The 21540-nt window shown below is 39.2% G+C and overlaps 1 protein-coding gene across 1 annotated transcript; it reads right to left on the bottom strand.

Annotated features, from left to right (window-relative positions):
* Positions 1-10062: 10062 nt before the first annotated feature.
* On the bottom strand, positions 10063-14358 carry pigr (polymeric immunoglobulin receptor). The gene is made up of 8 exons (XM_082512199.1): positions 14223-14358; positions 13250-13594; positions 13081-13162; positions 12671-12897; positions 10875-10968; positions 10700-10788; positions 10479-10528; positions 10063-10368 (listed from the first exon to the last, which is right to left on the bottom strand). The coding sequence occupies exons 1-8, from the start codon at positions 14263-14265 to the stop codon at positions 10285-10287; spliced, it is 1014 nt and encodes a 337-aa protein (XP_082368325.1). The 5' UTR covers positions 14266-14358; the 3' UTR covers positions 10063-10284.
* Positions 14359-21540: the final 7182 nt, after the last annotated feature.

Raw genomic sequence — 21540 nt, 5'->3', positions numbered from 1 at the left:
TGAGTTGGAAGAGACCAAAAAAAAGTAAAAACAGGAGTTCATACTAGAGTTACATCATATGAAACAGAAGTCTCTCTTACACAAGCCTTTATTTTCACGACCACCAGCGTCAAGACTTCAGGGGTCCTGGCCTAATTCCTATCACCGCTGGGATTTCATGCTGCTGTGATGAGCCATCAGAGTCTAATCGCCAAATAGTGTAATTGAATTCTGACACAGAATAAATCATGTCCAATTACTTATAATGATCTCTACTCACTTAACTACTAATGTGCACAATCCTTTCACTTTGATCCTACAGGAAACTTTTTGATGCTGTGGATATTTAGCAAACTCATAGGCAGGACGCATGCAAACAGCTGGAAGCATCTAAAGAACTCCTCTTAAAATTGTATGAAACTTTCTGTTTAGCCACATGCATATTCTTACAGCTAGGTCTTCACAGGCACCTGGTATCTCCAGCATCATCCAGGTGGAAGGTGGACTCTGCCCATAAAGAAACGGATATCAGTATCAGTACTAAAATAGATACTAAAATAGATCCATCCACCCATCTTCTTCCGCTTATCCAGGCAGGATCGCAGGGGCAGCAGCCTAAGCAGAGAAGCTCAGACCTTCCTCTCCAGCTTGTCTGGGGGAACAGAAAAGGCATTGCCAGGCCAGCAGAGAGATATAATCTCTCCGACATGTCCTGGGTCTGCCCCGCGGCCTCCTCCTGGTGGGACATGCCTGGACAACTACATCCTTGTCAGATGCCCAAACCACCTCAACTGGCTCCTTTCGATGTGAAGGAGCAGCGGCTCTACTCTTTGCCCCTCCGGGATGGCTGAACTTCTCACCCTATCTAAGAGGGAGAGGCTGGCCACCCTTCGGAGGAAGCCCATTTCCGCCGGTTGATCTCGTTCTTTTGGTCACTGCCCACAGCTCGTGACCAGAGGTGAGTGTAGGGACGTGGATCGACCGTTAAAATTGAGAGCTTCGCTTTTACACTCAGCTCTCTCTTCACCACAACAGACCGGTACAGTGTCTGCATTACTGCAGCCGCAGCATCAATCCGTCTGTCGATCTCCCGCTCCCTTCTCCCGTCACTTGTGAGCAAGAACCCAAGATACTTAAACTCCTCCACTTGGGGCAGGAACTCATCCCTAAAATAGGTGTGCCATTTCAGCAATGCTTAGTTGAAGCTTAGGGGCCCAAAGTGTGCTAAGAAAATATCTACCAAAGCCTGAACAACTGACATAAGACAGGATACATACATCTTTCCATGTAGCACTCTGAGTATCGCAGTTTCCTAATCCTAGCTGACAAGTTTCAATGTGTTGTGCATTCAGAAATGCACAACACATCTTCTGCATACCTTTGTTGCCATGAGTTCTTACTGTTACTGCCTTCCATTTCCTCAAAGCAGCCTGGCCATTCTCCTCTGCCCTCCATCATCAACAAGCCATTTTCATCCAGAGGTGATATCCAGTGCTGCTCATTGGATAGCTTCTCTTTTTCTGACCCTATTCTGTAAACCCTCGAGGTGTTTATGCAGGAAAATCCCTGTAGATCAGCAGATTCTGAAATACTGAGACAAGCCCATCTGGCACCAACAACCATGGTGACAAAAAAAACATGATTATCCTTGCAGCTGTTTTAGAGCAACCACAGACGTCTGAACTGAAAGCAAAAAAACAAACAAACAAAAAAAAAACTACAGAACTACAGAAAATACACTATCCCAGAAAACATTAGGCTCCTGCTGAGCACGAGCTGTACTTATGAGTCAGTATTGAAAATGACTCTGACTGCAACATAAAATCCATGGACATCATCAGCCTCTAAATGACCAAGCTCACCTTAATGCCCCCCTATGCTCTGTGAGCAGACCAAAACTGAGTTGTAACACCCATAAATTGTACAGTGCCAATGGTAACATAGAAGCATGAAATAGATATTGATCCATATGTGTCCCTCTGTTTTCACCACGATATTCTGTCTAGCAGAGAAAGATAATTATCCAGCAAGAGCCCACTTATATTTTATGACAATGTAGAGTATGACACTTTTACATTAACAGAAAAGCAAACTTTTTGATGAACAAATCTAAAGCTGAGTCAGTTTAAAATGCAAATAAAATTAGGGGTCTGTAAACACTTTGCAGATGCAGAATTCCTTAGCTGTGCAGAGTCCCCAACAACTGAGTCGTACTTTTACAGCAGAAGGATTTTTTTATGCAAATAACCAACATATATACATATATATATGATAGTAATCTGAAATACAACATTTCTGTTAGGACTTCGAATCTGTCTTCTTAAAGAGGCTGTCAGAAATATCAGTTATCACTGAATAACTGTTGAGAGATAACTGTTATTCGTTTTAAACTTCATTGAACGTTTTCCAGATAATTTGTGTCATTCAAAGTCATTGCCGTCTCCTGCATATAGATATTAGCTTATCTTGTTCTTTTCACTCAGTTAATTCAGTTTTGTGCACTTTATGTTTGCTAAAAGTAAATTATGTTCTATATTTGGTTCAAGCAATGACAACATGATGTCAAATTGCAGAATTTTCTATATTTATTCTATATTTTCTCTGGGAAATCGAGATAGCCCACATTATATGCGCCATGGGCCTCTGTCAGCCCTCAGTGCCCGTTCTTATCGCTGTGCATTTTCTGCAGATGATGAGGACACAATGCTTCTTGACCCAATTGGACCACATCGCAGGAATGCTGCTCCATGCTGGCAATGACATTTAAAATCACAATGCTTATTGTTGAAGGAACTGAACCCTGACATAGGCCCAATCAGCAGCATGGTCAAAACGGCCTCGTTTCTCCAGGCATTTTCCATGGCTGCTTCGGGAGAAAGCAGCTATTCTGCGACTATTAACGTAAACCACCTGAACCTTAGTTACATGTCAGAGGAACTCAAAATAATTAGCAGCAAGTTGCAAATCCTACTGCAAATTGCTGCTAATTATAGTGCAATTATGTGCTAAGAAATGTTACGGTCTGTAACACAGCAAAATGTTCAGGGTGCATAAATAATAATTGTAATGTCTGACTCTGCAATAGGTGTATGAGTGCACAGGTTTGATTCATAAAATATGATAATTTTCTGTTCTTGGCTTACGTTTGTCTCCTTGTGTTGCTGTGTGTCTGCGTGACATGAAAACTACGAATGTTCTCTTGCGGCACCCTTTGTTCATGTTATGAAACATCCTGAATCACAGCTAACTGGAATACTTCCCATTATTTTACATTTGACCCCAAGAGATGAAATTATTGTAGCTTGACAAAGCAACCAGAGCTCCAAAGTCTTCAGCGGATAGAAATATCAAATGAGTTAATTCCATCCACTGACTTTCTTTCTTTTAGTCATCTTTTTCCCCACCCCAAGGTCAAGGATACACTTGCCATTAAAATGTCTACATTCACATTTTTAAAGGCATCTAGACTTTTGGATGGAATGGGATTTATAAATAGCAAACGCTGCGATAACTGAGATTTCTGTAGCATTTGTAAATGTATTTACTGTTTAAAATTAGGTTGTATTGTGCAGCTGTGGTCTCACTTAAGCAGCTAGAATAATCTCATCTGCTTCCCTGCAAATCTGAATGCCTCTATTGGATGTTCAATATTAGCGATAGTTGGTGAAAAGAAGGAAAACCACTTTAGAATATTGGAGGTAAAGAGGATAAAGACACCTAAGCAAGTCTGCTTTACACGTGTGTATTTTTTATTATTCTTTGACATACTGACAATAGGTATTTTCTTTATTTATAAGAACATATTGCACTCATTTTGAATAACACTGTGCTGGCTATGTCCTTTTGTGGTCTTATGTTCCATTATAAAAGGGCTCGTCTCTTTCTCAAGGTGCTTAACCTTTTTCTCTTGGCTATAATAAAACATCCTTGGAAATATGAGAGTTTAACAGTATAAAATAATATAAATCTGGACCTTGAAGATAAAACAAAAGGCAAAAGAAAACTACAGTATATATTATTTTCTCATTAAAGCCTCCATACAATGGATAATAACTGCTAAATAGATGTGCTCAGAGGAGTTCAGATGTTCACTGCCACAGCACACCCAGAGCCCTTATTTCAGGCCAAGTCATGTGTTCTCATTGGGTGAAAACGATAACTAGGTCCCTTTTCAGACAGTTTTGTGTTGTTTTTAAGCTTCCATCACTATAGAAACACTGAGGGAAATTCTTTCTCTAAGCAGGTTGCAAAGGACATATTCAGTGTCTAAATTATTGATTGCAAAGTATGCATTAATTTCTTTCTTTTTTTTAAAGCTGCATAGAATTTTGTGGATGAAACAGTTTCTGTGATTCAGAGAATCCAGAGAAATCTTTGCTCACAAAACCTGTTTGAGTAGTTATGATCTTTGTGCTCTCAGGCATGATTGCATTTAAACACCAAAGAGATCTTAGTTACATGTATTGGTGCTTTTTCTTTTTTTTTTTTTTTAGATGGCTGTATGCTTGTGCAAGCTTGGCCTTCAGACACTGTCACAAAGCAGAATCCTATCCTTAAGCCTGGGCCTTGTTTCAAGCCGATACCTTATTATCAGCAGCATCTGGGCGCAGGGCGAGTACAAATTTATTGATTGCTGCCGTCCTCAAACCGCAAGGGCCGAGAGAATGGTTACAGACATGTAATTTTATAAAGCATGTAGACATCAAGATGAACTGAAATGCTGTTACCCTGAATGAAACACAAGCACACCCTAACGCATTTTTAAGATAAGAAATCCTGGGTTTTCTCTGTACAGAATTCTGTTGGGAATAACAGTAGACTCTCACTTTTCTTCACTTCCTACAATTGTGTGCAGCGTTTGAAAAAACAAAGGAATATTTGTGTGCATGAGTAGACACACATACCCACAAACACAGATGCACACGCCCACAGAGATGCGCACACAATATATAATGAAAAGAACATATTTCATACAGCATTGACCTCCATCTAGTGGCAGAATGGATTCCGCTTGAATGCATTAAGATTAATGATGAAGCTCCTGTAACACAGTGGAGACAAGACCGTACTGAAGCTCTACAACAGATTGAGCTACAGAGAGCAGAACAGACCACAATAAACCACGATAACAGAACATACAGGACAGCACAAAAGAACAGTGTATTTCATTAAACACACAAAGGTTGAAGCTGGGTACTGAACAGTACTACTTCACCTCCAGTGATTATTTTTTGTTACATGTCATGCTTTCTGTCATGCTTGTTTTTTTTTTTACCATTTCTGTGTCGACTTTATCCTTGGATCTCTTCTGCCTCTCTTTCTGCCAGCCTGTCTCTATGTTTCTGTTTTGTGCCTCTTTTTATGTGTGGTTTTATTCATTCAGCCCCTACAAAACGGAGCAATATGTTCATTCAAATAGAAACGGCAGAGATTTGAACACCCTGTTACATCACATAAGTGGAGCAGCTACGGTAGCTTATCTGTTACACAACCTTCCACACATATTTGCAAGTAATTTTGCTGAAGTAAAAGCCCATTGCTTAAATGGTGTATGCATGAAAAAAAAACTGATGTTTCTGCCCAGTGAGCACATTCAGATCTCAGTGACTCAAAGCAGTTTAACAGCTGCTTTTGAAGTAATTGTAGTTGCGTTTGTATAGTTCGCATGATGACCATTTACATGTGAAAGCTACGTAAAAGTGAACACCCAAGCTTGTCAACTGCAAAGTTCACATCAGTTCCTGACAGCTCGATGCAGTTTTCTGCACTGCCGAAACATTTCCAGCATCGGTGCTGCTAACTGCCAAAAATCCCCCTTTTAATAATTAATAATAATAATTAAATTCAAAGTGGTACATAAACACAGGGTTGTTGAAAGGAGGTGAGAGAAGAAGAAACAGTCAGTGCATCGTGGGAAGCCGTCGGCAGCCTAGGCCTACTGCAGGATGACTAAAGGAGGATTCAGGGTCACCTGATCCAGCGTTTACTGTAAACATTTAAAAAAGGAAAGGTTTAAGCCTCATCTTAAAAGGAGAAAGGGTGTCTGTTTCTTAAATCCAAAGTCTGAGCTGGTCCCACAGAACAGGGGACTGGAAACTTAAGGCACTCCTTCTCATTCAACTTTTAAATACCTCAAGAACCACAAGTAAACCAGCAGTCCCAGAGAAAAGCACTCTAGTAGTACTATGAGATGGGAAAAAAAGATTAACATGATGGCGCCAGCAATCTTTGGTTTATTTTTTTCTTACACAGCAATATTCACTTTAAATTGCATCATTTTTTAAAAGAATTATGTGGTTAAAGCCAGAAACATCAGTGTGGACAAAATGCAGTTTTCCAACTGATTGTGCCCTATTATCAGTTTGTCTGGGTTCACTGTTGATTCCTTGTGTTTTTCCCTATAGTCCTTGGCCTTCATCCTACAAACTGACCTTTTTTAAACAATCCTTTAGTTCCCATTTGGCTCCTTTTTTGAGCTGACATTAGATAATGATGATACACATAACAAGCTTTTTTAAGTATTGCCATGATTTAATTATTTGTGATTCTTAGGAACTATAAAGATTAGAATGTTATTATAAGGAATTTCCAAGTTGGAAGTAGTAATTGCACTCATTAAAATTACACCAATAACGTGTTTTTTTAGAAAATGTGATGTAAAAAGCAATATTAGAACAAACCAAGCTAAAAACAGACCAAGCAGGCTAAGAAAGATGTTCAAATCAGTCATTTACCCTGGTCATTATAACGGCATTGGACTTGGATTCTATTCAGAATAGAATAGAATAGACAGTGCAGATATACACAATGAGAGTTGTTCTCTCATTGTGTATATCTGCATCGTATATAATTCTATATTTTCTTAAGAGTAAATATATTTTGGCCATGGCAGTAGCTGAAACTAACCTTTGCTTTGTTACCTTTGAGCAAAGTCTGCATTGCTATCAATACTATAAGTTTGCTGGGTTGTATCATCCAAACCTTTCCTTTCTGCAAATGTCACGATCCTGGGTCTGTTGACCCAGCGTTTTGAGTTTTAGTTTTATGTAAGCCCTTCGGGTTCCTAAGTTCATTTGTTATCATGCCTAAGTGTTTCTAGTTCTTATCATTTCCCCCTCGTGTTCCCAACTATGGTAAATCTCCCCTGCTCTTCATGTGTTTCATGTCTGTGTCTTACATTGTCAAGTTCGGGTTGTCATGTCTAGTTTTAGTGTTTCCTGTTTTATTCTGACAGTGTCATGTGTTCTTTGTTCATTGTATTTAGCGTTCCTCTCCTGGTCCTGTCATTAGGTTTATGTCAGTCAGCTGTTCCCCCATGTGTCTCCACTTCCCCTGATCACCTCATGTATGTATTTAAGCCCTTTGTTTTCTGCATGCCATTGTCAGGTCGTCTGCTCATCCATGTCTCATCTCCAGGTACCCATGTCACTTCACTATGGTTAAGGTTTTTCATGTTTTGTTATTAGTTCACCCAGTTTAGGTTATTGTTTAGTTTTCACCGATGCCCTATTATTTTGTACCCTCGTTGCTAGCCTCAATAAACGGCTTGTTTTGTTAATCCACACCACGTTTTGGTCTGCGTTTGAGTCCTCCTCTGCAACACATACGGTCTGCCCCAGCCAGACCGTGACAGCAAAAGCATATAGTTAGGGCTGGACCAGGTGACACTGAATCCTCCCTTAGTTATGCTGCAATAGGTGTAGGCTGCTGAGGGATTCCCATGATGCATGGAGTATTTCTTCGTCAGTCACCTCTGTCACTCACTATAGGCCTCTCTGCATTGAATCATATTTGTGATTAATCTCTGACTATCTTCCACAGCATGTTTCTTCCTGTTAAAAGGGAGTTCTTCCTTCTCACTGTCACCAAAGTGCTTGCTCATAGGGGGTCATATGATTGCTGGGTTTTTCTCTGTATGTATTATTGTGGGGTCTACCTTACAATATAAAGTCCCTTGAGGCTATTGATGTTGTGAATTGAAATGAATTGAATCCTAGCCTCTGGTGATATTAATATAACCTAAAATAACACATGTTGCTGCTATAAGGGGTCATAGTTGATGAGATGTCAATTTCACTCTATTATCAAGGGGCTGCAGTTCACAAACAAAATTATCACCTGCCATGCCTGAACATAGGTGCCGGTATGGCACACAGTGAATGAATCTTGACTCTTTGAATTTTGATATTTTTTCTTCTCAAATGAAGGTGAGCTAAATATTAATATAATATTTTCAAGGTCTAGTTGACTTGTGGGCTCCGCATTCATTTCGACGGTCTCATTAGCTTGTTCAATTTACAATTCTAAAGCCCGGTTTGTGGTTCAGTATGAGAACAGACAGTTCAAGCATAAAATGTAGAGCTGTTCCTTTCAGAGTTAATTTGCCAACTCCTTCTAATGCATTCTGTCTCCATTTACTTCCTATTTTCTGAAGTGCATTTCACAACTACGCTAACGTCATGTACATTTTCCTCCACAAGTTTTCAGTCAGACTGTATCCATGTCTAAACGTGTTAATTAGCCATATCATTATGATGATATTACATATCAAACAGTGCAGTCTAGTTCCACTAATAGGAGCAAAAACTGAAATCATTTTTCCCTTCTGGGTCTCATGGGCTTTTTAGGCAGACAAGATTTACTGTTTTGCATTTCATATTCTTTTTGTTTAGCCTTTGTAGCAACAAGCAGCAGTTTGGAGCTGAAAAAATGACCACTGCATATGACCATTATATCTACAGGCTTTATGATTTCTTGGGCTCCATCAGTGTTAACATGTTGTTTTAAGTGACTGCATAATTATGTTACCTTATGATAACAGAAAGAAAGTCTTACAATGTTAAACTAGTATTTTATTCTCAATTGGTAGTAGTTTCACTGGCATGTAACAGTTTCTTCCTGTTGAAACTGATGTACTCATGGATGCATTAAAGACTATTAAAGTCTGTGTCTGTGTGGGTCTGGCTACACTTAGACATAGAAAAATGTAGCTTTTTTGTAAGCATGTAAACAGCTTTTTAGATCACTGAAAACAGCACTTTGGAAAACTGCTTCCAGGGTGAAGGTTTTCAGAAAGTCAGTTTATGTGTTCACATGTGAACAAGGAAAACGGCCCACACCTTTGATGTCTGGGAGCATCAAAGGTGTGGGCCTCTATTTCCTTCTTTGATGTCAGAATGGTGCACGGTGTTATTGTTGGTGATGGTTCCTCCTAGGCTTCTGATTGGCCAGCCTTTTAATACAGACACGATTATATCGCCACCTGTAGCGCTGCTGTGCTTTTGACAGTATTTGACATCATTTTGCACTTTCTACACTGTTAGAGTACAATTTTGACCTTTTTGAGCAAATGCAGCATTAAAAAGCCCTAGTCAATTGCATTAATAAGCAAAATAGACAGAAACTAAAGCAGAGCCAAAAGTAAACTATACTGTCCATATACGCCATCTGTGAAACACAAACAGTTAAACCCCAAGTGAGTGTTTCTTCTCTTCAGTAACAACTTTGATTGGCAGATTCAACAAAATTTAATTTTAGTTATATAGCTCCAAATCACAACAACACTTGCCTCAAGGTGTTATATATATTAATGTAAAAACGCTACAAGGAGCTAACCCTGAACAAGAACTTTGCAACAGTGGGAAGGAAAAACTCCCTTTTCCTTTTAACAGGAAGAAACCTTGGGCAGAACCAGGCTCAGGGAGGGGAAGACATCAGCAGTGACCGGTTTGTTGAGGAAGACATGAGAAAAGATACACAGTGGAAGAGAGTCAGAGGTTAATAATGACGATTAAATGCAAAGTGGCATGTAAGTTAGTGAAGAAGAAACCATCAGTGCATCATGGGAAGCCCCAAGCACTCTAGGTCTACTGAGGTGTAACTAAAAAGGAAAGTTTTATGCCTACATTTCCATCTGAATGCTAAACTTGGTTGATATTTGTGTGTGATTATCTAGCTAGTAACTTTGCCATATGACCCCTATAATTAGTAAAAATCATTCCCTCTTTTCCAAAAATGTCACAAGTTGCATAAACACATACAGTCTGGTACATAAATAAAAAGTCACATATAATTATACACGTGTATTTTGTTAATTTATTTTATTGAGTCTAAAATACTGAGTCAAGACAAGACTATAATGTCCCAAATGTATATTGCAGGAAACAGAACATGTAGCTCTGTTCAGACGTGGTTTGGTATGGTAAAAAAGATACTGGAACAAAGACCATATGTTTTGTGTGGAAAATTAATAGAAAAATTACATTCAGTTACAAACAGTAACAATTAACAGTTCACAAAATGATCTTAGTAAGCACGTACGTCCATGGTAGCCTTGTTATGGAAAGCAATAGGAACATGTTGCAGGTCACCCATGCCCGATGGATTATCCTGTAGTTGACAGAAAGAAGAATGAGTGATCTGATTAAAAACGATCCCTGATAATTGTGTTTCTTAAAGAATGTAATAGATCAGAGATGGCCATGATAATGGGGGCTTACAGAGAATCTCTCTTTCATCTCCTTAAAGTGTCTAAGTTCAGAATCCTCCTCTAGAAAGATGATATGAATGAACAAATATGAATGCAAATTAGTAGTCAGATAAATTTAATGCATTTTTATATCATATAAATCTATATAGAGGATTTGTGGCCGATGCATGCACAGACACACACACACACACTTCATAATTTAAAATTCAAAGGAATATGAAGTTGCCTTACTGTGCAGTATCCACAACTTTCTTGCCAATACAGCCAAGCCCACAAGGAGCAGGAGAGACGAACACACCGCTACAGACTCCAACATGTAACTAGGAAGCAGGCACAAAGCAGACTGAGCAGACAACCCACCTTCAACATCCATTAAAGTGAAGATAAAGAAGTGCTTGACGTTTACCGGTGACTGCTCCAGGACTCCTTAGTGATGGGTTTGGGTGGAGGGAGGTACACAGCAGACTGACTCGGAGGAGGTGGGGATGTCACAGGCTCTGCTATTGAAGGTAAAGATATTGTAGCGCTAAAAAAATACTGTAACAACTCTGTACATATGCTGTGATAGGTGAAGAGTGTTTGCAGCGTCCTGACATCAATATTGTTGATAGGTGACTTTTAATAATCAATACCCCCAAACAAGTAGAGACTTGAGAGCTTCTGCCATCTGTCACAAACACATATTGATCTTTAAAGCTGCTTCTCAATTCAGCAGCTGCAAGGTGACATGGAGAAAATGCCAAGCAATCACGCAAATACCTAAAATGCATGATTTAAAATGCTAATAGGTTATCCAAATGATAAGCTATGACCATTTATTTGTCTTGGAAATGTTGCTTTTCCTCTAACCTAAGAACACAGAGATGGTAAATATGCCTTTAAAAATGAGCATGTAAGGACTGTGAAAAATGGGAAGGGTCTTAGTATGTTTTCTTTAACTTAAAACAATGCTGTAAAATGACAGTATGTATGTTAAAATCATTCGCAACCAATGACACACAATAATGAAACAATCTCTGTTTAGCATTTTAGTTCATTCTACAGTTAGGGAGAAATTTCATGTCTACAGGCTGTATCGACCAAATATTCACTTCGAGCAATGATAAATATTATATTAGGGCATGGTTGTTTTTAATAATTTTTTTAAAAATCAACCATTTCCATAATTATTTTTTTCCTGGTCATTTAGCTAAATGTCAAGTTTTGCTATTCAAATTAACACTAGGCTGCATTTTAGGGGTGACATGTTAGCGAGGGACTAAAATGAAAGAAATGTCAACTGTGTTACCTGTTACCATGGATAACACAGTCGACAGTCTATCATGACTTAGACTTATTGTCATATATAATTTTGTCTTGTTATTATTATGACTAAGAAATTACATGGTACATGTGATAAAAGTAGAAGAGATTTACATAACTGACATAAATATTATTATAATGTTGAGGTTTAGTGCTGAATAAATAATCACACTCTAACTAGACCTCACTACCAGATGAAATGAGCATTTGTTGTCAACATGATCTGCATTGCCTTCAGAAATACTCGTTTCAACATAGCAATGATCTCATAGTATGACTCATTTTGATGTGACGCGGTGGTTTGAAAGGATGGGCTCCAGCTGACATTTGTGTAATCTGCTCAATAACGAAGTAAGGTTGGAAAACTGAAAAGAATTGCTTTCAATCATTGCATTCACAGTGTTACAACGGCAGCATACATTATTAAACAGAGTGTTTTAAGTTGTAGGGAGATGAGGTTACCTTCACATGCTGATTTTGAGAGAAGCACTTAATATTTATAGAAACACAGAGAGAAAATAAAAAGGTTTTTATCTGAATACAGGTTTCTCTTTTCCTCTTAATGCATGCCGTCAGCTGTGTGGTTCCTGTCAGTTGTATTTCTTTTACCGCTGACTGTGTTACATATGACTTTTGTGTCATAAATCTTTTAAATGTTGGCTGAACAGAAATAAAAATATCGGGGTACATTTCTAGAGAGGGAAGTCTTACATAAGGATGTTGAATAACTCTAAACTCCCTGCGATGAAAAAAATATTCATCCTTGATGATATCAGCACACAGAAAATCCATAATGAAGCTTAAACTTCACAGTTTCAAGTCAGTTAGACAGTGAAGTTCAAAAGTGTAATTTGTTATGTATTTTATGTCCAAAAAATGAAAGGCTCTTTATCAACTTACTAGTAGAGGCGCGTGGTGTGACCTGAACCTGTACAGCTACTTGCTGCTGCCCTGCAGAACATAAATACCAGCCGGCATCTCTCATCTGCAGCTTCTTTAAGGTTACAGTGAAAGTCCCAGTTCTGTCATCGCTGATGGCCACTGAAGTATCTTCGTAACTCCCTTCAGAACCCGCCGACAGACAGGAGCTCCAGCCTCCGCTCCGACACCACTTCTTCTCACTTTCTCTGTTGGCAGGCAGTCACAGGGGAGTCAGTGAATGCTCACTGTCCACCAGCGTTTGACACCAGTGGAAGTTTCCGGACAAATTCCCACATTTACTGAAGTGTGATCAGTTCTTCTTTAAGGACAGTTCTAAGAGTTTTAAAGGATAAAATGTGGATAAAATCCTCCAAAGCAAAACCAAATACCTGAATCTTTCACTGTAAAGGCATTGAACCGTGACACTACTTCCTTCTTCCCCACTCACCATGCCGTTCTCGACTGACATACCTGCAGAAATCATGAAAATGCAACAAACTTCTTTAAAACTGTGGGTGAAGAAATGTTTATCAAACCTAATATTTCTCCATTACTCACCGTGAATAACTTTCACTTTAGTGTAAGCAACATCATCGGCCTTCCACCCGTTACCTAATTCCACACCACACAAGTACCACCCAGACTCCGTCTCTTTCAGGTTGTTCATGGTCACTGTGAACATCTCCTGGGCCGGGTCATCAAAAATGCTCACTTTGTCTTTACTTGGATTGGTCGAGGAGGTCTCGTCAGTTCGAGCCAAGCTGGTGCAGAACTCTCTCATGCTCCCACGACACCAGTACTTGACATGGTTAGCATACTTAGGGTCATATCGACACGGGACGGTGATGGAGCCACCCTCCAGGACACTAACCTCGTTCTGAGTGGTCACCCAGCAGGGAACAACTGATAAGAAGTGGAGATCATTCAATGTTAAACACCAATTTGAAATGAAACTTTCAGTTATGACACAACCTTAATATAGCAGTTGCTCACATTGGACACCTGTTATCTATAAATGAGATGTGGGGAAATGTAGCCTTTGGCAACACTTGTACCATATTTATCGCTTCAGTTTCCTTTGTTATGAAGCACATTTCCTGCTTCAACTTCCCTCTTCATACTTCTCATTCCAAAATTGGATTATCCCTTTATAATACACAGGCTTTTGAAGGCCTGACAAAATAAACATCAAACATACTGTTTGCTAAAGGGCAAACTGTACAGACGATTGGAAGATTTGCAAAAACACAAAAGCCCTCTCCGGCTCCTTGCAAGCTTTTAACAACCTTCTAGTCTGTCTTAAACAAACGATTAATAACAGAAAAGTCATAAAATTGCAAAGAGAAGCAAAGCCTAAGGAGTATCATACATTTTAGCAAGAGTATTTGCTAAAAGCACAGCAGAGAAGTGAGGAACAGGCGGCACAGACATAAATTATCTTTGTTTTTTCCAATTATGTGAAGCAGAAAACAGCTTGAAAGTCTTTTTTGTCTGACTTCTCTATTCAAATGCACACAGTAACAGTGAATACCTGGGATCCATGGTAACAGGCTGAGCGTGAGTATAAAGAGCATGTTTCCACTTCAAGTTTGACGCTTAACAAGAAAGTGTTCTCTGCTGCGCAAACACAGACTGCAGGTTCCACAGAGTGTCAAATTCCCCTTTGTCACGTGACAATTGGCTGGATCCAGATGCTCCAGATGTTAACTGCATAAATGCCAGGCAGATTTTATTGACACTGTTCACCTACTGTGGTGAACACTAAAATTTGAATAAGATTAATGTCATGCTGATGTTAAATCTATCTTCTCTGTAGGAAACCTACTCCTTGTTTCTCAGCTCATGTATAGCCTATATATAAGTATATAGGTATTTTTCATGTTTGATTTTGATTCACAATAATGTGCGTAGAATATAACAATTTTAAAAAAACTCCATATTGGACTTTAGTAGCTCTTTTTTTTATCGCAAGAGGAACATTTTTAATTCTCAGAAATACATTTTATTTCGCAATACACCTTTCAAATTCAAATTCTAATATTTTGTCTTTGTTGCGATGAGAGATGGGAAGTTTAATCCCAATCATAGCAGTTTTCTAAATAAAGCTAAAGGTAATGAACAGTTAGCTGTGCTAGCATAAAGACGAGAAAACAACCACATCATCTTGGCAATGACGAAAGGTGATCTGGGTGGCGGCGCATTAAGTTTCACTCATATTTTTTACATATATGCAGGAATGCACGACACCTATAAAAGCAAAACATGATTTTTACACAGTTTAGTTCTTGCATGTCCTATTTTGCTTTCTGGATCCAGCTGCAAATGGATTTTGCATAAAACATCCAGCCATGTAAGGTATCATCAATCGTATTGTCTAACTAAACAGCACATTTTTGTTTCCCCTAAAGAGACTGTCATTCAAGGTTTAGGCTTGTAACTTAAAACATGACATACTTAGCCTTTTTATTTTTACAATAACGTTATTCCCCCTGACAGGCACATACTAAGCCTCTCCCTTCCATAGCTGGGGAGAATTCATTTGGCAGGCTGCAGTGAAATTACTTGATTCTGGTGCCTGAAAACCTTGGATATGGTCCAGTCTTCATTTGTCGGATTAAGCTTCAAAGCACAACCCCCTCAGACACTGAATTAACAAACAATTATTCCAATCCTTTCAATTTGCTCTGTGAAGGATGTCCCTAAAGCCCCACTTGCTCTTTTGTTGTTGCTTCTGCTACAAAACCTTTTATGGTCATCTATTTCCTGGAAAGATTTGGGATGATCTCAGAAGTGAAACTCAACTTTTTGCCCAGTTTGACCTTTCTGGAGAAATGAAACCTAACATTTCCCAAAGTTACTATTTTCAGATCCCTAACCCATATCCTTGTATTGCTTTGAAAACTGTGGCAGACTGTATGTCTTTTTGTATCTTACAAGAAATTTCAGACTGATGAACTTGATAAGAGGGCATGTTGATAAAAGGAAAACTTATTTTAATAGCTTTTCTCAGATTATTTGAAATCTTTGACTTTGCTTTTAATGTTTATGATGTCTCTTTATAATATGTCAAATGGTAAGCAGCTGTGCTTTTATATAGATGAAAACAGAATACTGTAATAATGCCTAATGCTTGTCTTTATTTTTGTGACTCTGGTATTCTTTGTGGTGTGATTGTTAGACAGGTTCAAAATGCAGACTGTAAATGACATTGTTTTCTACACATTTACTCTTCAAATGTGGTTTAGTCATTTTCGAGTAAAGTGTAAATGTACTAGTAAAAGTTTGTATTATATAACAAAACATTACAACTGAATAGTGGCCAAGGTTATTTAAAGACTAAATCTCAGTCTTATTGATTGCATACAATTACTGAAATATTGCTGTTGGTAGTGTTATACAATGAAGTTTTTGTGTGTTTGCATGTTAGGAACTGTTGTGGCAGATTTCTTTTCTGATGCATTAATCATATATGATTAATGCATTATAATATAATATACAGTGGGGCAAAAAAGTATTTAGTCAGCCACCGATTGTGCAAGTTCCCCCACTTAAAATGATGACAGAGGTCAGTAATTTGCACCAGAGGTACACTTCAACTGTGAGAGACAGAATGTGAAAAAAAAATCCATGAATTCACATGGTAGGATTTGTAAAGAATTTATTCGTAAATCAGGGTGGAAAATAAGTATTTGGTCAATAACAAAAATACAACTCAATACTTTGTAACATAACCTTTGTTGGCAATAACAGAGGTCAAACGTTTACTATAGGTCTTTACCAGGTTTGCACACACAGTAGCTGGTATTTTGGCCCATTCCTCCATGCAGATCTTCTCGAGAGCAGTGATGTTTTGGGGCTGTCGCCGAGCAACACGGAATTTCAACTCCCGCCACAGATTTTCTATGGGGTTGAGGTCTGGAGACTGGCTAGGCCACTCCAGGACTTTCAAATGCTTCTTACGGAGCCACTCCTTTGTTGCCCGGGCGGTGTGTTTTGGATCATTGTCATGTTGGAAGACCCAGCCTCGTTTCATCTTCAAAGTTCTCACTGATGGAAGGAGGTTTTGGCTCAAAATCTCACGATACATGGCCCCATTCATTCTGTCCTTAACACGGATCAGTCGTCCTGTCCCCTTGGCAGAAAAACAGCCCCATAGCATGATGTTTCCACCCCCATGCTTCACAGTAGGTATGGTGTTCTTGGGATGCAACTCAGTATTCTTCGTCCTCCAAACATGACGAGTTGAGTTTATACCAAAAAGTTCTACTTTGGTTTCATCTGACCACATGACATTCTCCCAATCCTCTGCTGTATCATCCATGTGCTCTCTGGCAAACTTCAGACGGGCCTGGACATGCACTGGCTTCAGCAGCGGAACACGTCTGGCACTGCGGGATTTGATTCCCTGCCGTTGTAGTGTGTTACTGATGGTGACCTTTGTTACTTTGGTCCCAGCTCTCTGCAGGTCATTCACCAGGTCCCCCCGTGTGGTTCTGGGATCTTTGCTCACCGTTCTCATGGTCATTTTGACCCCACGGGATGAGATCTTGCGTGGAGCAACAGATCGTGGGAGATTATCAGTGGTCTTGTATGTCTTCCATTTTCTGATGATTGCTCCCACAGTTGATTTTTTCACACCAAGCTGCTTGCCTATTGTAGATTCACTCTTCCCAGTCTGGTGCAGGTCTACAATACTTTTCCTGGTGTCCTTCGAGAGCTCTTTGGTCTTGGCCATGGCGGAGTTTGGAGTCTGACTGATTGAGGCTGTGGACAGGTGTCTTTTATACAGATGATGAGTTCAAACAGGTGCCATTCATACAGGTAACGAGTGGGGGACAGAAAAGCGTCTTACAGAAGACGTTACAGGTCTGTGAGAGCCAGAGATTTTCCTTGTTTGAGGTGACCAAATACTTATTTTCCACCCTAATTTACGAATAAATTCTTTACAAATCCTACCATGTGAATTCATGGATTTTTTTTTCACATTCTGTCTCTCACAGTTGAAGTGTACCTCTGGTGCAAATTACTGACCTCTGTCATCATTTTAAGTGGGGGAACTTGCACAATCGGTGGCTGACTAAATACTTTTTTGCCCCACTGTAATTATAGTCATTATACTATAGCCATAATCATAATCATTATAATATAATGATTCATGATATATGACTTTAATCATATCACATTAGTAATAGCAATATCACTTTCTTACTTTAGTATAGCAAGATCACTCCTGTCACCAGTTGTATGTTATCACAAGTGGGCCCCAGGTTTTATTGCACCTTCACAGTGGACCCATTGTAGACTTGAAGATCTCCAGACACCCTGCTCAAGGGAGGTGACGGATGGTCGTAACTTAGAGTGGGAGGCGGTCAAGGATGAGCTGGACTGAAGGTATAGGGATATGTGATGTGTTGTGCAATGTTCTTTGAGAGTGTCTGTGTGAGATGTGAGGGCAGAGGCCAAATTTCAGAGATCATCCTAGTTTTTGGCTGGGATGATTCTCTCCATATTGAAATATGTTATTAAACCACTTCAAAACGCTCGCTGGGGGTGTTTGCAGGTTATTTAAAATTTCCACAATAGAACCAAGTATTCAAAGTACAATGAGCCTCTGATTTTAGTCATCCAGATAATAGTGGTCTAAAGTGCTCGAGTAGATAACAGCTGGAATTAATTTAGGATCTCAATAATGTACTTCTAGCTGAAGTTCGGGACAAATCGCGTTCCTTTTCATCTCAATGCGGAACTTTAAAGTTCTACCTCATCGTCCAGCCCAGAGGCGATCATGACCAATTGGCCAATCCACCACCTTTCATTGTTTATACCATTACAAAAAACAAACAAACAAAAAACAAAAAACATCGGCCCGTAAAAATGAAAAATCACCGGGCATTTGCCCGGTATGCCCGATGGCCAGTCCAGCTGTGGACGTTCTCCCCTTTATAGTGATGGAGGAGACTAGCGAGGAGAGAATATGTAGTGGAGGAAGGCACAGAGAGAGCTAGCTCCGGGCTACAAGACAGTGCCAAACCTAAAAAGAGTGCTTGTGGTCAAAAATAAAGCTTAAACCACATCAATTGTACATTGTGTGGGTCCGGTCATTTCACAAGTGTTTTGACTGCCAAGTGTAAAGTTTAGTGGAGTGGGGATTAAGGTGTGTGTGTGTGGTGGTGAGGGGTCAGTTTGACTCGGCCACAGTTACAAAAATGAACTGTTCATATTTCGGCAAGATGTTGTGAAAATTTTCTTTCTACCAACTTAGTGGGAACAGTTTGGGGATGGTGCACGAACGAAGCAGGGTCCATAAAGACATGTATGACCGAGTTTGGTATGGAATCATTTGACAGGCCTGCACAGTCCTGACCTCAACCAGACAGAACACCTTTGGGGTGAATTAGTGTGAAGACTGCAAGCAAGGCCCTCTTGTCCCATACTGGTGTCTGCCACCAGAAATGCAATTGCATTCTGGAATATTCCCATAAACACACATAGCTTCTAAAACCCTATGGATTAAGAATGGATTAAGATTAAAATGACATGAGTATTACCAATTACCAAAATATAGTATGCATGAACACACACATCCACACATGTGCAATAACACTAAGTGCAATAATCTTTTCTGGCATCGTTGTATTTTTACTCAGTTGTATATAGCATTTGTATTCTATTTTTATCTTATTGTATATTTTATTCTATTTTATTCTACTGCATATAGTATTTTATTTTATTCTATTCTGTACAGTTGTGTACTGCATTTATATTTATTGTATTCTAATTTTTGCTTCATAACTTTGCACTGTCCACTTCCTGCTGTGACAAAACAAATTTCCCACGTGTGGGACTAATAAAGGTTATCTTATCTTATCTTATGAAATTCTGAAAAATATGGACACATAAAAAATCTTTAAAGATACAGTAAGTAGTTTTTTGAGTGTATTTGACAGGAACATAGTAACATTGCACAGTAATCATTAGTATTTAGTTACGTCTACCAACAAGTTGATGTATTCAAAATACATAGTAGGCGCAGATTTCTGGAAGCTGCCATGTTGCCCTGCCATCTTAAATACAGTAGCCAAGATAGACATAGCTGTTCCACCTAATCAGGTTTAATGTATGTGGCCACATATGTAGTATGCCACAGGAAGAGGAGAATATAACTTGTAGGCATTTGTGTGGCATGGGGATAATTTTTAATTTGTGTCTACATCTTCAGAGTTCAGACTTATGAAGGATCATACCGATGTTTTATTGTCAGGGAAGGGGTCACTTTCACCAAAGAAGCAAAGATACGAAGGAAAGAGACCATGCAACTGATAAAACATTTTCCTCTTCCTCCTTCCACCTCAATCCTCATTTCCTAAACGTAAGTCAGGAGTCCAACACATCAAAATTTGCATAAACATACTCATTTATTCCAGACATTTTCACAAACAATGTCAGCAGATTAGATGCAAAACCTTCCCGTCTTTAGGCAGCTGACAACAAGCTGGGTAAACAATAACAACAGGTGCTTATGTCAGCTAATGTTAATCCCTAAAATTCACACTTTACCTGTGATAAATAGTTTGATTACATTCTCACACTGTGTCTCATTAAGTGTGCAGCAATCTTAGATGCACTTCAAAGACAGTTTTACTACCGCCAGCTAACTGCAGCTAATCATCAGCGTTTACTGACTGAAGTTTAAGAAATCCTCAGCAACTCAGTTACTCTGTTATCATTCAGACAGAGTAACTGTCTGAATGATTCATTTTGGACTCCTTTCACAAAGTAAATAGATGCCGACGCATATTGACAGCTGAAGTAAACAGTGGACTGACAGCCTACACTCACTACAGATGAATGGTGGCCAGAGTTGTTTGTCTTACAACAGCCACTGTAGCTAGGATTATGCACTTGAATTAGGAGGGGGGAAAAAACAAAATTCAGTTGACTGCAGTTTTCAACCTACTTACACCTACTGGTGATATTTTTCACACTGTAACACTGTATTTCAGTTCACATGCAGGCTTTCTAGTCTACTCCAGATGTCATGCGCGATAAGAGTCCCAACCTGAACATATCTGCATGCCGAGTGATTGTTGTAGCAACAGCTAGTATACATACTTAAAATGTACGAAATTTCAGCTCAATCTGAGAGTATTTATGTGACTTATCATGTTCACTCAGTCTAAAGACCTGTTTAATGCTGAATTGCAACGCTTTCATTATAAAAAGTATTTCATAAGAGTTTCATTAGGTTGCAGCGTGATGAATTTAGATGTTCAATCACAACACAGGAACGTCTCACTCAATGTGAAAAGTCCAGCTCTTATCAAACCAAAATTGAGTCACAGTCACAATCAAAGCCCCATCAAGTGACAACAGGAAGTCAACATTATTAGATAAACATGAACTGATATGCATGATGTATGCACTGTATTCTATACATGTTATACAGCAGTATTCTTTGTGCATTTATAATGTTCCACATTGGTCACATGAGGATCACTGCTGCTTGTATCTTTAATTCCACCAGGGACTGTTTATCTTCCAGTAACCTTTACCTGCCCTGTACCCATGACAGGTCCTATAATGAGAGAATGATGACACATTTATATTTAATATGTAGAGACAGGTAGATGGACTGCCTAACTGCTTGTCATAAAGTCAGCACAGGAAGAAACTCAGATCTGACCTTTAAGGTTTCTGAAACATGGCCTGATGTACTCGATTCTATTTTTCATCTCTGCATGCACCAGGAGGGGGTTTCATTTCCAGTTCAAACACCCCTACAAACTCACACGCCAAGACCAAACTAGCTGAAATGTACCCTCGGGTCAGTGTTTTCTGTGACAAATATA

Source organism: Aulonocara stuartgranti (assembly GCF_965226115.1).
Source record: "Aulonocara stuartgranti genome assembly, chromosome: 18".
NCBI classification, from domain to species: Eukaryota; Metazoa; Chordata; class Actinopteri; order Cichliformes; family Cichlidae; genus Aulonocara; species Aulonocara stuartgranti.
The sequence above is the reverse complement of the archived record's forward strand: the minus strand, read 5'-3'. Positions and strand labels throughout refer to the sequence as shown.

Bases quoted from the DNA above. Each gene is read 5' to 3' on its own strand.
- pigr (XM_082512199.1), bottom strand. From the start codon at position 14,265: ATGCTCTTTATACTCACGCTCAGCCTGTTACCATGGATCCCAG. The intron at 13,595-14,222 runs GTATTCACTGTT...ACTTCTTATCAG, and splicing joins CCTGTTACCATGGATCCCAG to TTGTTCCCTGCTGGGTGACC. The intron at 10,969-12,670 runs GTAAGTTGATAA...TACCTTCAATAG, and splicing joins CACACCACGCGCCTCTACTA to CAGAGCCTGTGACATCCCCA.